General features: G+C 35.6%; 1 protein-coding gene across 1 annotated transcript in view; it reads right to left on the bottom strand.

The window, feature by feature from the left end:
- The window catches only part of EYS (eyes shut homolog), a 766416-nt gene that overhangs the window by 519059 nt on the left and 225518 nt on the right, over positions 1–21839 (bottom strand). Inside the window, 2 exon segments of the mRNA XM_018077885.2 lie at positions 12849–12970; positions 14939–15136. Coding sequence (XP_017933374.2) covers positions 12849–12970; positions 14939–15136 — 320 coding nt within the window.

Below are 21839 nucleotides of genomic sequence, written 5' to 3'. Positions count from 1 at the left end.
CCAAGGAAAATCCCATTTGCATCATCCAAGTCTCTAGAATGCAAAATATATGTAGTAGGTGGGTAAAGTTGGGAGATTTGCTTCTAAAGTGTTCTTGTAATACAAACTAAAATGGTAATGTAAACATACCCTAAAAGACTCTTTAAAAGAATTCAAACTTTTATTCTTGTTCTTTTTCACCCTTGATTTACAAGATGGAAAGATGTAGAAATAACCAGTTTTAAAGATGAATTCACCCAGGAGGACTGAAGAAGGAAGGAAGGAAGAAAAAAAGAAAGTGAACAGGGAAAAAATTTGTTGCCAGAGGAATGTGGTGCAAGGAAGTTGTTAAGATACCATCCACCACTTATGAATGAAATTCAGAACGATGAGCAAAAACTTTCCCAGTTAGGGAAACAAGCTAGATTTGCATTTGTTCTAAATTAGTGAGCTAAAACAGAAAATTATTAAGCAATTTGCTCAGTGTTAAAAAAGCCATTTCAAAAGCCTGCCAAGGTAATCTGAGCAGCTGCATTTCCAGAATTTCTCTGCTGATTACACCTTTTCAGGAAGAAACATTACCTGCAGCCTGAGACCTTTGAAAATTTATGTCTAATTAAAGCAATTTTCTATGCTAAAATGCGAGATACAGTTGTGTGACTTAGTGATTAGTGTTCGTGTGGAAAGTATTACTTATGAGAAATATTCCGGAATATTTTAGTTTGATACAAACCCCCGTTTTTCATCAATCAGCGTACTAGGCACCTTGACATATTTTTATCACAGTGTAGACTTTGTAATATTAAAATAATCAACTACCTGACTACATGTGAACTTCTCATAGAACGCTTAAGTTATCCCATGACTTTAGTCTCCCTCCCAGTCTTTAAACAGGACACCTTTCAAAGTCTGTGTGGTGCATGACCAGCTTTAGATACTTTTCATCAGTTAAGGAGAATTAAGGAGCTTGAAACTGTAAGAAATAAACTTCCAGCTGGTGGCATAGCTTTTTTGTAACAAAATAGAGCCAGTTCTGAGTGGATAGTCTGAGTAAAACTATAGGTGTATGTAACAAGGAGAGATTCTAATCTAACTGGCTACCAACACTGAACTTCTCAATGTCTTTCTAGTTTTTATGTATTAATTTAAGTCTGCACAAACAGACTGAAAATTCTGGATAACTGGATTCTACAAAGTATATTTCTTAATAAATCAGTTTTTGCATTGTCCACTGGAGAATCAGGTTAAATATAAAATATTTTTTAAAAAAATATTTTATTTTTTGAGAAACAGATTTTATCTAATCTGGTAAAAACATCTGTTTATGACATGGTCTGGCAAACCCCTTTTTATATAAATGCTGTATGGTAAAAGAGTATCTTGATCATAGGTAAATACAGAGGCAGACAAAGTGCTTCACATATTTTGACTGAGTACACAGCATATGGTACACAGAGAGAGTGTTTTCAGCATTGAGAAAAAATAATCATTCAATACAATTGTTTAGAAATGTCAGTAAACACTGATGTATAGAGTGAAATCTGCATATGACAACAGCTTATTAAGGACTTAATAAAGCTAGATGAATCAGAAAGAGAATAATAGCTATAAGGCAATGCTTATTAATTATTGTCGATAAATAATGCTTCAAATTATTTAAACCCAACATATATATTAAGAAAGTATGTTTTTTTCTTGCTATGAAAATCTGTCCTCACTAGTGAGATTAGAACAGTATAATGGAATTGAGAAAGGTCTTTAAGTGAGATTCCTTAGAACTTGATTTTTATACTAAGAGATTTTTAACTATGTAAAATATATGATTTGTGAAGAAAAAATATAGTAGCATCCTCCAGGATGTATAGTTCTTCCAGGTGTTCTTTCACTGCATGTTACTCTAGGCATATATTCATAGAAAGTGGCATGTCAAATCTCGTGTGCAGCACTATCTGCAGTGCCCACTCTTGTATGCCTTTACAATCACTTTATCATGGTGAAAGGATGCCAGCAGCTTGGCTTTCCACTCACAGTTTTTCAGTCAGAATCTCTGGAACAGAATTTTAAAACCCGAAGGAGGACAGATTGCAGAACTTTAAAGTAACTAAAAGAAACGGAATAACAATTCTTTCTCTGGGCTGTTTTCCATGCCAAGCGCCAAGTAGTTTTCCTCTGCCTGAAGGTAGTTCTAAGTAGAGGTTAGCAGCTAGAGAGACCTATTAGAACTAGCATATGACCTGCTAGTCTTTGGATGACAAACATAAGTAGATAAATTTTCAGATCTACCTATTTAATGTGAATTATTTCACATTTTGTTATACAAACAGGAAGAAGAGGCTGTTCTTTATTCCTGCAGAACTTACTTTGTTATGGAAGAGACACCATAGTGTAATCTATAATTGATAGAGTGGAAGTGACTTACATTTTCTCTAGAAAAGCAAAAAGTTTGAGTCAGGTGCAAAACTATTTTGTACATTTTAAGTAAAAGAAAAAAAAACACCTCCTACTATATGAAGAAAATTATTTGGTTTTACCAATGCAAAATTTCTTTTCAGAGGCTGTAAGTCTTGCAAGACTGTGTGAAGTGAAATGTATGTAGCATAAAAGAATCTTTGACTGAAGCTTCAGGGGGAATTTTTCATATAGCATATATTTGTCCAATACAGCAATGCAAAGGCTTGGGTATTCTCATGACCTGAGAAATAATATTGCTTCTTGGAAACCTTCTGAAGTAAACGGGAGCATTGCTAGAAGCAGGCATTTGCAAATACAACCATCCAGCCCTGTGCTTATAAATACATTTTCCCTCAAATATACACTCCAAAGTAAACGCTTCCATAAAACTAAAAGGATAGTTATCAAGAACTTTTTTTTATATTTTCAAATTATTTTACTATTGAAATGCTAGCATCTGTCTGTCTTAGTTCACTCTGTAAACAAAGCTTCATTTGCCTAGTTTATGTAAGCCAATCCTTTTGAACCAGAAGAATATCCTGCTGTACAATCATTTTGATATTTTCCCTCTTACTACCACCGCAGTTATTTCCTTTAGAATATAAAGTTTTCAGTAGAAAAGTTTCTATCTTGAACCAATCTTGCCTGAAAATGCACAACACCATGTCTAAATACTATGATTTCTGAAAAAGTCAACAAAAGATTACAATCAAAATATCATTAGATGAGTAGGATAAGGGTACTGAGGTTTTGATAAATCTAATAGGGTTCTGAAAACAATAGTCAGATGCTTTCAGGGTGCTCAGATAGCAAACCCTGCTGATCACACTACAGCTTTTAGCACAGCTGGTAGTAAAGGATCAACTAATTATATTGCCAGGGAAAGATTTTCAAAAGACTTGATTTTGTTTAATGTTTGATTATCAGTTTATTATAACAGCACTCAGCAGTGCCTCTAAAGTTAACATCAGATGATTTTCCCTTAATGAAGTTCTTGGAGAAAAGTTGATAAGGGAATTTGTTTACTTAGTATCCTTGGGTAAGATCTCATTTCATAAAAAGAGAACACAGATGGAGTTCATTTTCATAAATGGTGGGATATTTAGTGGGAAACAGATAAAGAGATAAGCAAACCTGGGATCAGAGGTATTTCAGATCCTAGAATTTTTTTTCTTCTTTAATATTATACTTGTGAAGAAGATAATCTCTGGATACTATTCTGGAATTCTTCACCCCTCCCCTCCATTTTTTTTTTTTTCATGAAAAAAGGAAAAATATTTTCTTGGCAAGGAGTAATATACATCAATTGTCTGCCACTACACAAAGAGCTGACTTTGGAATTAGAATATATATGGCTGATGGAGCTCTGAAGTCAATAAAAATTTTTCTGTCAGCTGCAGTGAGAGCAGAACAAGGCCAGGACTAAGTGCTGTTCTGAAACTACTGCAAATATATATCACATCTGCTTACATTTAAGAGTTAAAGGTATCTGCTATATGGATGACAGAAAATGGTTTCCTTACCAAAACTCATCCATGTAACGATTCAGATTAATTACATGTATTTTATGTAAAAATGTGTGCTAAAAGAAAAATGCAGGAGTTGCAAAATCATACATACTCAAAATTTAGGAAATACCAGAATTGATGAATCATTCATTAGATTTATCTCTTCTTCAGCTAAATATCATAAAAGAGTCTTTACCTACCATCACTTCATTCAGTGCATAAGTGGGCATGAGGAAACTGATCTACTCTAGAGGTGCAGTAAAGGGAAATATGTATAAAATAAAGAAGGAACCAGAAAAGAAGAGTTAGTTTTATGGTATCATTTAAATGTTGCGCTCAAGAAATGAAAATAAATCATACTTTAGCTGAAGTTGGGTTAGCAGGTATCTTTTTATAGGTAGAAATCAATTCTTCCCTTTCTTTCTTTCTGAATCTTTTGTTTTAAGGTGTGATTTTCAAAATTTTTCAACAGTCAGTACTGCAACTGAAGCCAATAGGAGTTGTGCTTCAAATTAAAAAGTAAATATTTGAAAGATACATAGCTTCTTTGATGACAAATGTCACAAAAATATGTAATGAGGGAATAAGAAATCCTTTCCTCAGGAAAAGGTGTAGATGAGGCTTAAAAATTCATACCGAGAATCGTCCAGCTTTACTTTAGAGAGAATTAATTATTGCAATAAAAATTGGGTTGTGAAACTGGTCTGAGAGCTCCTTTTCAGTAATTGTCCTGATGCTTAGATTTATCCACCAGTACATGGATTAGATTGTCATCCTTTTACTGAAAAATAAATTTAGTCTTAATTCTTACGTGTTGTGTGGTAAGGACATATATGTGGGCAGTTTTCAAAGAGCGACTGATGACCTATAAATTTCACCATTTAACTTATTTCAGAATAATTTCCTTGTGGACCCATACCTTTCTGCTCTATAAATCTGCTAAATACATACAATTTACTGTGTCTCCTTCTCTCCAGTTAAATACTCTTTTGTAGAATTCTCTTCCTTATGAGTCAATGAACTTTCTGTAGTCCCAAGTCTCTATAATACTATTGCCAGTCTTTCAGTGCTTTCAAAGGCACAAACTTCCTGTCCCACCTCAAACATAATGTTAGTCTCCATATAATGAAAAATTGAATTTAGGGTTATGCTTTCCACAAATAGGCCACAGTTCTCCATCTTCTTCCTTATATTGTTAAGTTCTTCACTTCTTTCCCTGCTGTCACTGATTTTCTCTGTCCAGACTCCTCACTGTGGGCAGAACTTATAGCACACCATCTGGGACCACCTTCCTGTATCTTTACTACATTGATTTGCCATCTGTTCACAAGTCTCATTGGAAAGCAAATCTTTCACTTCCTCTTAATCTCCGTTTCCTCCACTTTGCCACAGTTCTATTCAGTTCTGTAGAGTATTTCAAATTCATTTCATGAAAAAGAAAGGAGAAGGCTTTCACTGCTGTGGTATTTCCTGACATTGTTGGTTGAAGCTACAAATTTTCACATATGTCTGCATCTTCTTTCAAAAAAAGTCAAATTAAAGTATTTTAAAATAATGTCATATATAAAAAATAATTGGAAATACAATACTTGTTTGACAAATTCAACTTTCAATTATATAAGTAAGGCATAAGACTTCATAATCCAAACAATGTATAATACTTAGAGCATAAAGGAGTATACCCAATGACTGTTTTCAGTCTTTGTACTGCTAGCTCTATAGTACAAGGCAGAGGACAGAAGTATTTCGATAGATCTTCTTAAAAAGACTTCTATTGAAGGACTACGAAGACACTGTTCATTTTTTTTAAGCTAAATATAAGTGGAAGATGAAATATTTCAAGGATGCAAGTCAAATCTTCAGAGCAGCACGGTGAGTTGTATTAGCAGTAACACTTTGTAGAAGTACTGCTGCAGTTGCTAGTTTTTTTAGGTGAAGTCCAGCTGCTGTATAGCTGTTTTCTGGGATGTGTAATTGGCAACCTGAAACTTATTTGTCCAACACCACATTCACAATTTCATCACATGGATTCTCTCAACAAAGTCAATGCACAAGTTTAAGTCACATACAAGTCAATTTGAATTTATGTGACCTGGGAACCATTAACAGCTTATCATTTGTTACATTGACTGTATGCCATTCCTGGTATGTAGTCTGACCTTCAGTTAAACTGAGTACTGTTTCAGATCAACTTCAGTGGCAGACCTTGTTTGCTTTATTGAGCTTAGAGAATTTCCACTCCCACAGATATCTGAAAACTTTTCATTGTTGCAGGCCTATCAATCTTTTTATCTCATTTCAAGTGTCAGACCACCTGCATCATCAGCTGGGAGGAAGATTATCCTGCAGCTCACTACTTCATATCTTGAGTGTCTCTGGATGTTTTAAAATAAATTATAGTTTTGGAGATCTTTTTTTTTTCTTTTCTCTATTTAGCAGAAAGTACAGAAGATTCTGTTTAACATGGAAATTAAGTGTGAATGGCCAATTTAGGAAGTTATTACAGGTTAGTCCAAAGACCTAATTTCTTTTTGGGTAACATAAACTGTTAACAATTAGCTACTACTTTGTACTTTAGTTCTGAATGCCACAGTTCCTTCCAATTAATCCTCTTTTCACAACCTATTCAATGAGCTAACCTGCTTGTGGGTTATATTCTTGAAACATGATCCATGGAATAGATCTCCTGTCTGTGAACTATGAATATTTTTTCTGTTAAACAAAAATAATAATAGCCTCTCTCTATCCTTCAAATAAGCTTTCCCTACCACTTAAAATATAAGTTCCTAAAACATCTGAATTACTGAATTTCTATTTCTTATGAGTCTTCTTTTTTCCGCCAATTTGAAAACAGAAGCCAAAAAAAAAAATATTTCTTCTTTAGGTTTGAATCAACAGTATTGTCTACTATTGTATTTGAGAGCTCATTTCCGTAACATTAAATTTTGTTGAAAGGGAAATAATTATGTTCTAAATCAAGTAGTGATAGAGAGTTGACCAGAAGGAGGACATGGGATTACAATAAAAGCACTATTATACAACTCTAACTTTACGTACAGTTTATATTTTTTATTTTACTATGTGGTAAGTACAGAGAAATAATAACTTCCAGAAACAAAGCTCTGAAGGAAACATCTACTGCAATTTTCTGCATGGATATATACATACACTAAAGTGACAGCATTCGCATTATATTTTCACATACAGAACAGCACAAGGAAAAACTGAAGTTAGTGCTACTGTGAAGCTGCTATTACTTTTTTTTTTTAATGAAAAATTAAGGTTTTATGTAATATAGACTAAATGCGCAATCTGATCTCATAAAAAATTATTATGGATAACACCTCTTTGTGTGTTGTCTCGCAACAATACTTTGAATTAATCATTTTAATTTTTTTAAGAATTTGAAAATTACTCTATGTAAACTCTACCTTACCATAAGCACAGCCAGAGGATAATATTACTTTTTTTCATTACTCTTTACTAGCTTTTTTTAAATAAAATATGTTACTGTTCATAACTTTCAGGTTTATTCTATTTTTAGTCATATATTGAATGCAGGAAGGTTTCATCCCTTTTCTTTTCTTCAGTTACTGATGACTGCACCTCTTTCTTTTGCAGTGAAAACATTACAGCCTTTCAAACAGTCTCATACTTCTATCATTCTATTATTTCATCTATCTGTTTGATTGAACAATTGCAAGTAATTCTGAGAGTTTGCATTGTTTTACATATTGTTTCTTACTACAGTGAAAATCAAATCACTTAGACAGGTCCTAATCAGAAGGTTTTCATAGCTTACAAAAAAAATTAATTCATGAAGTGAAACATATGAGACTAACCTTCAATCTCCATTTGCAGAATCTTAAGTCTTTTGTAGTCAGGCTACAAAAAAAATGACAATTCTGATTGAGCAGACAGATGGCTAAGAATATATAGGATAGGCATCTGTGCTAATAGTACTAAAAGTTTTAGCAGCTTTTACTTTTTACTGGCCACGGTGACCTAACGAAGAAAGTATCTATTCCAATTAGTTCCTTTTATCTCAGATTAGTTACAGGAGGTAAAATTACTTCTTCTTCCATAATGCTTCTATAGAAAAGCACTTTATAGTTTGTTACATATTGTTTAAGTTGATATTTTTCTAAGATGACTTTTCTGGTTTTTAAAAATCTTCTGTTAATTCTATGTTTGCTTATCACTACGTAACACTCTATTTCCTTAACATTGCATGTGGCTAATATTTGGGAACTGAATAAAGAATAGATGTTTCAAATTTTATCTGAGGAACTCAGACACGGTCTTCTTTGACTCCTCAGTTATAAACATTTGCCCTTACCTTCTAGCATATAGTCTTGGAGCACTCTGCTGTTAGAATCTTGAGAATACAATGGATGCAGGCCTGCTTCTCTCTATAGTTGGCTAAGCAAAACAATTTGTTTTTATCCTTTCTACTGCTGCTTACTATGTTTTACATTAGAATTGGGAATACTTTTTGAGTGGGAATTTTATAGTATTGAGAACCTTTATCATAGAAAAACCTTAAAATTCTGAATAAGGCACATAGAAAGAAAGACTAATCCCTTACTGTATAGTGTTAGAAGCTTTGGTTGTATTAGAATGAAGGGGACCACATCTCTGGTGGGACTGGCCAATATAAACCTTTTACATAAATATTCTACAGACAGATTTTACAAAACAGACCTTTTAAAACATCAGGAGCTGTGATTTCCCACTAGGAATTTCAACCAACATCCTTTTGTAGAATTCTGTTCTGTAGTAGGTCTGTCCATTATGGAGTTAATTTTTTTCATGGCAGCACATACAGTACTACAGTACTACAGTACTACAAAACATTGTTGATAAGACAGCAATATTTTAGTCATTGCTGAACAGGACCTTTTTTTTGCCCACTCTGCCCCATAGTAAGTAGGCTAGAGACGCACAAGAAGCTAAGAGGGAAGCGCAAACAGGACAGCTGACCCAAACTGACCAAAGAGATATTCCATGATATGTAACATCACACTCAGAAATGAGAATGGATGGGAGATGGATTTTGGGAAGGTTGACATTATTTGAAAACTGGTTGGGCATCAGTATACACGTGGAAGGTGGTGAACCATTGCCTTTGAATCATTTGATTTTTTAGTCTTTCTTCCTTTCTTTCTTCCTCCCATTTCCTTTGTTTATTAAAGTATCTCAACCCACAAGATTTCTACCCTTTGCTTTTCCTATTCTCTTCACTATTCTATAGTGAGAATAGAGCAAGTCAGTGGTTGTGCAGTGGTTAGCTGGCAGCAGGGGTCAACCCATCATGAGTGTAATTTTTTATGCCTATAGTCTCTGATGCATTGTTAAGATAACATGGTTATCTAATTTTAAGGCTTTATATTATGAAACATTGCCAATACCAAAGAGTAAGAATACATATTGCAAGTGTAATTCTGACAATGCTAATTGTCTCACTTTGACCTAGCAAAATGCATCAAAGATATTTGAGCTGTTGGATTGCAGAATGGAGCTTTTATTAGCATAAGGGTAGCTGGTTAGTTATTCCTGAGCAACCAGAGAGTCTAATATGACTGACAGTGACTTGTGCTGGTATAAAATAATTCACTGGAATATAACTCTTGGGTGACTGGAACTCTCGGGTGCAGTAGAAAATCAGAACCTCCTTAAGGTGATGGAGTTGTGTGCACTTCACCTATCGTGATCTCCCATCAGGTAAAGTTTAGATTGGATATTAGGAAAAATATCTTCACCAAAAGAGTTGGCAAGCACTGCAACAGGCTGCCTAGGGAAGTGGTTGAGTCACCATCCCTGGAAGTATTTAAATAACGTAGATGTGGCATTTAGGGACATAGCTGAGTGGTAAGCTTGGCAGAGTCAGGTTTGCAGTTAGAGTTGATGATCTTAAAGGCCTTTTTCAATGTAAACTATTCTATGATTCATCCCACAGTCCAATTAGTTAATGCCACCTACTGTCTGGAGAGCCACAGTAAAGTCTGTGAAGAATATGTTGTAATTAGAGTGCATATTGGATTTCTTTCTCACATTCAGATCTTTGGTCCTTACCTTGTACAATAAGTCTACTGTAATATGTCTTTGGAAGGAAATGGTATTTGATGGAGAAATTATTAAACTCCTGAGATCTCCATCTGTTTTTAAATCTTCCTTGATTATGCTTCTGTTGCTCCTTAACCTCTAGTTTTTTGCCTTTCAGAGGAGGAGGAAGAGACTCTTTAAATGCTAAAAATTCATTTTCTAGGGGATTATTAATTCAATATCTGTTCTTTTACAGCTGCTCTGGATGAAGAAGAAAAAGAAGAAATGGATCTTCTTCCATTTTTATGAATATATGTTGTGGTGGTTTGAAAAAAACCTTTCCCCCTGGGGCTTGTGATAGTCTGCCCAGGGGTGGTGGTTTTGATACTGGACCAATTAAAAACTTTGTGTGCCCTTGTGGAAATTACATGCTCACAGAAGCAGAAAAGAAGAGGTTGATTTCCAACTGCATAGCTAGAAGAAGAAGCAGCCGTGGTTTGAACGGTCCCTACCCACTGGCTCCTGGCCGGGGGGGCCGGGAGCAGCACAGCTACTGAGAGAAGCCCCCTGAAGCTAGCGACCGAGGGGGACCCCAGAAGATAGGGGAGACCCCGGGGTTGGAGCAGGCCAGGCTCCATGACCCTTTGGAGAGACAGCTGCAGCATACAGTCATGTAAGTGCAGAGGGGAGTCTCCCCCCATGGGTTTGGGGGAGCCCCTGGGCCCTCACTGTCCTGGCCCAGGCAAGACTGCAGGAGTTAAACTCCCCAGGGGTTTTCCAGTCGACCTCATCGCCTTTTCCCACCGTGGGTGGAAGGAGTGGTGAGAAGCTGGCTGGACCCTGCAGCAGCAGTGAATCGGACCAGTGAATCCGAGAACAGAGCAGATGGAGATTGAGAGAGAGAGAGAGGGAGAGAGTCAGTTTTGCCCAGATGATTAAATCTTACTGGACTGATTTTGCAACTCATTTGATGAGGCCTAGTGGGTATTCTTGGGGGAACGATATGTTTACTTCATAAAAAATCCATAACTTTGTCGACTTCTGATATCCTATTTTTTGGGAAGGATGTTGTTTAAACTTTGGCATATACAACTCCATTTTATCAGTCTCAGTTATAGCATCAGCTGCAGTTAGGAATAATACCTGCAATGTTGACATATACAATCTCATGGAGAATAGGAGAGTACATGCCTTGCAAGCATAATATTTATTTCTGGAATGGTCTCTAACCTAAGATGGCAGTATGTGTCCAGCATGAGAGCTTGAAATATTAATTGCAGTCTGCTGGTAGAAAAATTCTCATTACAATAGCATCCAAAGACAATAACAAAAGTGTCAAGTTCTGTGATCTCCATATCAAGCATTTGATTTTGTCCAAGGTGTTTACTAGTTCTTGAAAGAAACCCACTATTATCCAATACATTAAGTGTCCTAACTGTGAAAAGAAGAAAAAACTCTGGAAATCAGAGTAGAGGATTTGAGAAAATTCTTTTGAAGCACATAACTTTGGTTCAAGTTTAGGAAACGATAGTTGCAGGCTACCAACAGGACTTGTCAGAAAGAAGTACAATTTCTTTATACGTGTACTAAAACAAAGAAGCAAGCAAACAAACAAACAAAAAAGGCAAAAAATCCCCAAACAAAACAAAATCCCAAAAGCCCACACACCCCTCATGCACTTCAGGGCTTCTGGGATGGGATTCAGCTGAAATGCAAACAACTTCAGCAATAATGCAGCAGTCAGTGGTACCTCCAGGGTTGTTCCGTTCACCCAAAGAGGAGATTTAAAAGATGGAGAACTGAATTGTGGATTGTGCCAGCAAGGATTCTACAATCTTTGGTTGGTGCTTAGATGTTTAGCTTACACCATTTTGTAGTGGGTTGACCCTGGCCGGATACCAGGTACTCACTAAAGCCTCTCTCTCACTCTCCCTCTGCAACTGGACACAGGAGAGAGAAAAAAAACAGCTAAGAATTCATGAGTTGAGATAACAGCTGGAAGAGGTCACTTACTGATTACCTTCAAGAGCAAGACAGACTCCAGCTACCAAAACCAGCCACAGGAACCCACTACTCATGTACAGAAACCTACATTTAGACATCTTAATAATAATCTGAATTATACATTTATCAGTTTAATATTCCCACAAGCATGCTGGGAGAAACTAGAATAAGAAAGAAAAAGATGATCTTTCTTCCACTTTTTCTTTTTTTTAACCACACACAATTTCCCTGACAGTCTGAATGTTTCTTAAGGGGAATATTTATACTGTATGGTCTTTGTGTTTCTGTTGAGTACATTGAAAACAAATTGGTTCCTGACAGACTCCTGGAAGAAGTGGCATAGAACATGGGCCACCTCTGGTGCTGAAGTTTATACAATGTGAATGTCTCTCTTCTTTCCTCTCATAGAGGAATCAGTTGATAGAATACTTTTATTTCTTAGATGAAAGAAGTATTTTGTATTTCAGGAACTAATATAGCTGAAGAATTTTGAAAATAAATGCTGAAGTACTTAAAGTAAAGCCCTTTTTTGGGGAAAGATACTTTTTAAGTCCCTTTGAAGCCAATGTCATTGGTGTAAATGAGTATTCCTGTCACTTATAACGAGGCCCTAAAATGCGCATAGTTGAAAATTTTCCACTCCTTTTGAAGTCCCTGTATAACCACATTGACTCAATAGCTGCTTTTAAATGCTAAAGCACTCCTCTTTCCTACTGCCTATATAATTACAAACAAACAAAAAAACAGTGGCTGGAAAGCATGATTATAAAGTCCTTGATAAGTTTAGAACTCCCAAAAGTATTGCTTTAGATTTCAGAAAGAAAACTTAATAATTTTAATTTAAAAATATTCTCTACTGACCAGATGTAGATCAACACATGTAGAATTGTGTTCACAAGCATTGACTATGCAGTCATCAATGTCTTGGTCGCATTTCAGTCCTGCATATCCTGGGTTGCACAAACAATAGAAGCCATTGACAACTGCAACAGAGATAGTATGTTATTACTAATAGTCTTTTAGCACAACAACTGAATGTAGTAAAATTAGTAAGTTACAGTTATGGCTACCGTCTGGAAAAGATTTGGACTGGTTTTACCTAAAAGATGTGGGCATGTTAAAAAAATTGAAATAATTTAATTGTGGCATATCAAAAAATGTTTTTAATATGAAAGCAGATTCATTTACTGCATTTTACCTTAACAACTGAAATATTTTGACATAAGAGTTTTAAATAAATGACCCATTACTAGCTTCTGAAAAAGTTATGGTATCTTATAAGTAATTTTCCACCACAAAGTACATAAGATTCAGTCTGTGATACTATGCCTAAATGACATGTGGCAGTTGAACAATAATTGGCTTGTTGGTAGTTTTTAATTTTTTTGTGTGTGTATGTAAGGAATGCCTCACATTGTACTACTATATTAAAGGAAAACTTGCTTGAGTTGAATTTTTCTATAATATATTTCTTAACAAGCGAATGATAAGAATCCTGTCTTTTTTTCATCATTCATGATCCAAACGGAGAGGAATCTTTAGAGTGTTACATCCATATAAGAAGCTCATGGCAACAGTAATTGCACTTCTTGCAGGTCTACATTTGTTCTAACTTCAAAGATCCCTGGATTCTTCATTATCACTGTGATTTACTGTAGAATCTATTCTGCCATTGTGTCTGTACACACAGCTGCTATTATATTCATTAAAAGTTTTAAGTTGTTCAGCACAGGAGCATTATTCATCTGCTGAAAACTTCCTAGCTTCCTTAGGATTCTGCTTTCTGCAGTCAGTGCACATAGGGTAGAGGAACTCAAATGTCCACATGATACAACTCAAGCCAGAGGCACCATAAAGATAAACTGTTCCCAAAATATTTGACGCTTCGTCAGCATGAAGAACTTTAATGAATATCATCTAAATTCCAGTTCAAAAATGTCTCTAAAACAATGTAGAGTACAGAGAAAACATCTGTAAACTAACTAGGAAGTAGCCTTTACTAGGTAAAAGATTAAGTCACTCGCCTTATTTCCATGTATGGAAAGGCAGACTTCTTAAGATATTTATTGAATTTTTTTTTTTTTTAACTAGAAGAGTTTTAGGCAATGATATATTTAGTAATTTGGAGTCGGTTCTTTAATATCACATCTGAAACCAGTAGGTTGATTGGACCTTGTATGAATTTTTCTTAAAAAAAAAAAATAAATGCTGTTCTAGCAGTGTTAATAGCCCAGATTCATGCAGGGTTGACTACATGACCTCCAGATGTCTTTCTGCTTTCCAGTCAGCGTTTTAAGATTCTCTGAAAATTACTACCTCTACCTTTTTTTTTTTTTACAAGCATAGAAATTTTCTGATAGGTTGTAATAGCCCCATAAAACTTTCAAGTAAGTACCCCATACCTAGTGATTGCTACTAAATTTAACCTGCCAATCCAGATAGAATACAGCGGGGAAATCAAGATGCTTCTAAAACCTTTAAGTATATATTTCAATGAAAGAGTGAGTTACACAGTTACATGATAGAAGGTGCTTTATAGTAAACAGATACTCCATTTTGCTTCAGTTTTAAATTAAATTGAATTTTTTGACTTTTAAAATTATGACATATACTTCCTAACTGATCCATGAGCTCCTTTTCAGCACCTGAATATTCTCTCATTAAATGCACAATGTAAGATGTGTTTGGTTAATTTAGGTATCAAAGGAGACAGCACAAATCTCATTAAAATTTCTTACTAGCTACAATTCTGACCCCCTGAACACACAAACCTCAGTGCCAGGAGCTGAGGCATTTTGGCAAAAATAATCCTTCTGGTACAGGCTGTGGAGCTTCAAACAAGCTAAATTTCATTAAATTATCCACTGTTCTCCCCAGAGCAGCTCAGCAGCTACAGACACTTCAACAGAAAGACTACTCTACATTAAAGAGAGTTACCAGACTGAACTCACTGTCATAGCAGTATCCGTGGAGGCAAGGGTTAGAACTGCACTCATTGACATTGATCTCACAACGTGGACCTGCAAAGCCCTTCACACACTGGCAGTGGAATCCAAGGGGAAAAACGTCCAAATTCATTTCTTCTATACACACAGCTCCGTTCTCACAGGGATTGCTGGCCTCACAAGGCCTAAACTCACAGTTCAAACCTGAAAAGGAAAACGGCAGAGCTGTCAGTGTTTAACTAACGAATATGTCCCTGCAGCCGCTGCCTACTACGAGCTGTATTTTCTTTACAACCCTGGTTTAAATCAAGTTGGAGGGTCTCAGAGATACACATATGTATATTATCATGAAGAAACAGTTATTTGCTTTGTAGAATTGTAAAAAAGAGATATCTGCTTTATCTGTTTTGTTTAAATAATGAAGATGCATTTTAAAATCTTAAGAGCTATCTCATAGCTAGAGATAGATAGGTATATCTTATGTTTTTTCTACTTACCCTTGTGCTCTAAAATGGCTCAAAAAGTGTATTTAAAAATAATTAATTAATTTTGATTAAAGCTTCCTGTTATTGACTCCTGATAATCTGTTGTCACAACTACCACGTGAACTGTTCATACATTAACCCATAATACTGAACATAATTAAATGTGTGCAACCTTCTATAACTTTTTTGCCTGCAGTCCATGACTGACACTAATTATTTTACTGAAATTATGTATTTATTTAATAATGAGTGACTGCCTTCATCATTTATAAAAATTCCATACAATAGAACATCTTGTACTCTTTCCTCTATTGTACTCTCGTGTATAGCACGAGACCAAAAGAGATTAAAAGGCCCTATAAAATGAGCCTTAGTTTGTTAAGAGATAAACAAGACTGACTAATTTTTTCCAGTACTGAAACTGGAAATGAGGAGGGCAGAGACAGCAGAGATCAAATGGGTTTTGGCTTGTAAAGCTGCTTTCCTTTTCACTCAATACTACTGAAGGCAAGTCTGTTCTTTCAGGCTTAATTTCAAACAGAGCTCTGTGGCTCTCAGGACTGCAACAAACTGTGCACAAGGCCCTCTGAGCCCCTTTGAAACTCATCTGCCTTTCTATGACTGCTGAGGCTGGGCTGTCTCCATGCTATGCTTTCTGGTGGATCTTCCCAGGGTTTGTTGTACTCCAGGCCCTCTGCACACTTCACCAGCGCCTGTGTCTCAGCTCTGGTTGCCCAGCCATTCCTTTCTGAAGCAGTTTCTCCCTGTTCCAGCAATGTGTCTCTTCCTTAGACAGGCTGTAACCTTAAACAATGGGCAATGTGACACTGCAACATAAAACACCTGGGTAGTCATGTGGAAAATCAAATATGTACAGTTATGCTGTGGTTGATCTTGGCTGGCTGACAGATGCCCATCCAGCCGCTCCATCACTCCCCCTCAACAGGGTAGGTGGAGAAAATAAGATAGAAAACCTTGTGGAACAAGACAAAGTTAGGGACATAATTTACCAATTACTGTCATGGACAAAACAGACTCAACTTGAGGAAAACTGATCGAATTAATTTCCAATTAAAAATAGCATATGATGGTGAAAAACAAACACAAAACTAAAACCCCCTTCCCTCTACTTCCCAGACTCAACTTCACTCCTTCACTCCAGACTGCTTCCTCCCCATCCCTTAATAGCACAGGCAGATGGGAAATGGGTGTTGCAGTCAGTCCCTCTGACCCTTCCTCCTCACAATTTTGCCCTGCTTCAGTGCAGACCCCCCACAGGCAACAGATCCTGCAAGGAGCCTTCTTCATAATAATGAAACAAACACTGTCCAAGATGTCAACAGGATCTTAGGTGAACTTACTGTAAGATAGAGTGACCTAAGAGCTGAATTCTTAAGGCTTTTAATGACAAGAACAACAACTGAGAACAGAATTGAGGTAAAAAAAATTCAACAACCCTTTGGCCCCGGTAATGATGCTGAGAGAAGACGAAAAAGACAACACAAGTTGTTGCCTGTTTTTACGCACCAGTGATCTCTCCAATGCAGGATTATCCTGCCAAAGACAGCCAACACTCAGATCTGGAATTCATGAAATTGCATAGAAAGAAGAGCCATATGGCACACTGAGATTTTGCCCTGAAGTTTTCATATTTATATCACAACAGCTTGACATGGGTGAAAACCCTGCTGATTTCTAAAGTGGAGTTCACACACACACACACAAATAACATATGACTCACAATCCTAAATGGAATGATCCGATGATCCAGTATCTCACTACTTGATTTTCTTTACCTGGAGAGGTAGCTACTAGCATTGCATCTACCTTCTCTGCCCTTCCTTTTCTCTTTACACACAGTCAAGAGTGCCCCATTTATCTGTTGTTCTGCCACACTTGCTTGAGTTCCTGCACATTGAAAAGAACTGTACTTTGAGGAAACATTCCTTCAAGATAAATCAGTGGGCCCAAGAGAAATGTCCTTTCTCTTCAGTGTAATCTCTAATGGGAGCTTTCTATACAGATCTCTGAGTGAATGAAAACCAGATCACTGAAGTCCGGAATCATTACTCTGCTACTTGATTTCCTCATTTCTCTTAAGACTGTGAACTCCATGATCTCACTGCCATTATTGCCAAATCTGTTTTTTACCTTTACATCCCAAACCTCCTCTTGCTTATTCACAAGCATAGAATACAGACAAATATCTCCCTCAGTTATTCCACCCCACAACTGTTTAAAAAAACTTGTCAGCATGGTCAAAAAATCTCCTCAATTCTTTGTGTCTTTCCGTGTTGTCTTTCCAGAAAAGTGAGTGTGGTAATATCCCAATGAAAATTAGGGCCTGAGTTCCTCAGTCTTTTCCTAGTTTCCTAAAGATGACTTCATAAACTTTTCTGGATCAAGTTGTCAGTAGCAGACATCCATCACAATATTCCTTTAAATGGTTCTCTTTCCATTCTGCCTGATCAACTTGAGCAGTGCATCGATGAAGTCTTGCCTATAATGCTATTCAGATATTAACCCCCAGGATGCTTTTATTCCTAACTAACAATACTGGGGAAAACTCTGGCTGGGCTCCCACAGCCTTTGTCCCTGCTGTCAGGGTCCACTAGCCACTTTTGATATGCTCTGGGTCTCTGTTGGCAGTGTCATTGGTGCCTTCATGGACAAGCAGAAAAGGTAGTAGTCTGGGCATCAGCCATGCTCTGGCAACCTCTTTCCCACATCCTGAATCCAGATCTCTGACACACAAATAAACCTCCTTAGAGATCAGATCTGGTCAACAGACGGTTACCACCCTCCTTTACAGAAGTGTGTCTTATCTATTGTCAATAATTGCTTTATTTCAGTGGTACTGATGAGGGTGTGTGTGTCAGACTCAGACAACTTACATGACCTTCCAATTAAAATGCACTTTTCCCCACCTTTTGTCACAGCCCAATACTTCCTCCACAAGTGAATCTCTCATCCAAGTTGTCAGAAGGAATCATCTTTCAGCCTTCACTGTTGTAGAGTCTCCATCTCCACATGCCTGAGTGTATCCTCTATCTAACCTGACCCTCTCCTCTGATCCTGCTCCTGTAGGTATCAGGTGTTTTTCCCTTCAGGGTCTCTCTTCCCTTCAGAAAAACATCCTCATCTTCCATTTTGTCATCACTGATACTGTGTAGCCTTAGATAGCTTACATAGTTCTTACTAGCCAGGTACTTCCCCTGGTAGCATGTCAACTAAACCAGGATGCATGTCTGACTGGCAAGGAGCTCACACACCTTCCTTCCATTCTGTTCTGCAAGCAGGAACGTGATTCAGCTCGGCAGAATGGTATGTATTACAGTGAAGTTTTAGTGATTTGATTTTTTTATTGATTTGAAATTACACCAAAATTGTTTCCTGAAAAGGATAGTTTTTCCCCCATTTTAAGGAATTAGGGAAAACAAATTACTCATTTCATTCACTTCATTCTAACTCTAATAAAGTGAAACAGCACAAAACAAAAAAAAACCCCAAACCCTCAAATTAAAATTATCTTGACATTTATAAAAAATGGTAAATTAAAATATGGCCATAATGTTGATGACCTGGGTTAATAATTCTGTTTACCCAATGAGGATAAACATGTGGTATAATGTTAATTGCTAACAATATAATATTTTTTCAGTGCCCTCTTTCCAATATTATTCATCACTCTTTAATTAGATATTCAATGTCTTTTTCTTCCCACCCAGCTTTCATGCATATCATTGCATAAAAAATAATTTTTCTGCTACTGGTATAAATGGCAAAGGTTTCATTCTTATTCTAATTGGAAGATTGGTAAAACAAAAGATAATGAAATATTAAGACTGTCTCCATCCTACTCAGTCTCATTCCCTGAATCAATTAATTTTTAACTGTCAGTTTAGAGAATTAATAATTTAAAAGACCATTCCCTCACTCAGAGAACCACAATTGTTTATATATATTATTATATATAAGTATTATACTATATTTTATGTTATTATTTCTGAAAATCATGCACTATTAAGTAATTGATTATTAATGTCAATCAATACAAGGAGCAAGAAAACAAGAAAAGAAAATTGGATGATTTAAAGTAGTTTTTTTTAGAAAATTCATATCCACATAAAGATTAAGGTTGGATAGTAGTAGGTGGTGGTTACATATTAGCAAAATGAGTGCACTTGCTGCGGTTGCTTTCTTATCAGCATTTTTTAAAAGAGCTATAAAAGTATGATTAAAGCATACATAAATCAAGTAGCGAACATGTTATAGGTTAAAAATTTCTTTATAAAAGTATCTTAATCAGAAAACAAAATCCATGTCTTCTGCCTTTTCTCTCTCTTCTAAATATTTCTTCGAGAATTTCTGTACAAACATTTTTGTACAAACGTTTTACTGCAGTTGATTGATTCCAACACATCTATTTTTTACCAAACAAAGGAAAGTTCTCACTTGATCTGGTAAGTTTCTGAAATAGTAAGTCTCTAATTGTTGACAGAAAGGAATGCTGTGCCAGGAAAATGGTTTATAAACTGTCTTCTCTCACTGACATATCAGAATTTTTAATTGGACATCACAGAGTAAAAAAATAATGTTCACTAAAGATAGTTAACTGATAAAAGATAGAGAGTAGGCCCAATGATCAAATATGAAAGAATCAAGGACAGAAATTCATTAATTAATTAATAAGTTCAGCACACCTTTCCAACTTGTTCCCATTTGACAGATTTAACCTCTTTGCTTGTTCAATTCTTGGCTATATTTTTGTGATTACAATAACAGATTGTCTTTATTAAACAACTAAAGGCTTCTATATTAGAATAAACCTGAAAGAAAACCAAAAGTATATGCACAAATGATTAAATTAAATAGTCAGTTGAAGGACAATTTCCTTTTCAGTTGCACAATATATTGGATTAAGTAATATATGTCTTTACATATAAACATATACCCATAGCATGCACTCATAGTATATAGTATGCTTCTCTATTAGCATACTATATATCAAATAATGAATAATTTATTTGGAAAAGCCTTTTTTTGGTTTTGTTTCAGAATCAGAAGCATATTGCATATTCAGAAATTACATTCTGCTGATATTAATGAGTTCTCTTTTCTACTGTGTTTGCTTATAATATTTCTAGAGTAGAATCTTTAAATACCATAAGTTGAACACCAAAAATAGATTTTATTTTGCTGATAAAGACTCTCCTGTTAAGGCTATTACTAAAAGTCAAAAGCCTAATTTATAAAAATTACATAGCAAATAAATTGCCCAAGATAAATTTTCATTTCTTTATGTGATACTATTGACATTTGTTTGTTTTTTTTTGCTCAGCATAAATGTGTACATGAAATGTTTTGATGTGCAGTACTGAATTCTCCTATAATCAGAAGTGGCATCTCTTCAACGTTGTTATTCTTTAGGAAAGTAATCTAATAAATAAAACATTTGCTACTAACATTTCAAAGAATTGAATCTGACAACAGTTTTCAAATTCAGCAGTATGGACCGCATCAATGACAAAACATATCTCTTTGTAAACTTCTGGCAATATAGTGAAAATATCTATGGCTAGTACCAGAACAGCAAGTGTGTCATTTGGATGGCAACTTAAATTATAACAAGTAGGCTAGTAATGATGTTAAATGTTAAATATGCATTCATGAGAACAAAAAACTCACTTATAGTACTAGGATACAGCTCCAGTAACTTTATGACACTGGTCACTCAATTGCAGTAGCCTTTCCTAAAGTCTATTTACCATTATTATGAAACAGTGTAAAACATACAAATGAAATTAGTAGCATTTCCTTCAAAGAAATGAGAAAATTACAACAGCTTAAAGCATGTCAGGAAGGAAAGAAGAAGAAAATCTACAAAACACTAATTTTATATGGCTTGCATGAATACACAAACATTTTAAAAAGTTCATGTTAATCCAGAGTTTTTTTATCTAAACTTTCATTGTTTAGCTCATATACTCAGGTTCAGAACACAGAGACAATTTTTTCAAAATGACCCAGAAATATTCCATATACGATTTAAAAGCCAATGACCAAAGTGAATCTTTCACAATAAGTATATTTTCTTAGATATTTCCTATGTTTTATTTCTTTCCATAATCAAATCCTAGAATTAGCTCAGTTGGTTGGAGCATGGTGCTAATAATGCCAATGATGCAGGTCTGATCCCTGAATGAGCCATTCACTTCAGAGTTGAACTCAATGATCCTTGTGGGCTCCTTTCCAACTCAGAATATTATGTGATTCTATGATCATAATGTCACTACAATAGCACTGTTTCAGACATTATCTTTCCAAGATGAACTAAGTAAATTAAATACCATACAATAAAAATAAAATTGTGTTTAGTTATGGGAGATAATCCAGTATATGAAGGTACTATAAGGCTAACT

The sequence above is a fragment of the Manacus vitellinus genome, unplaced genomic scaffold (genome assembly GCF_001715985.3).
Source record: "Manacus vitellinus isolate BGI_N305 unplaced genomic scaffold, ASM171598v3 scaffold_4_pilon, whole genome shotgun sequence".
NCBI lineage: Eukaryota > Metazoa > Chordata > Aves > Passeriformes > Pipridae > Manacus > Manacus vitellinus.
The sequence above is the reverse complement of the archived record's forward strand: the minus strand, read 5'-3'. Positions and strand labels throughout refer to the sequence as shown.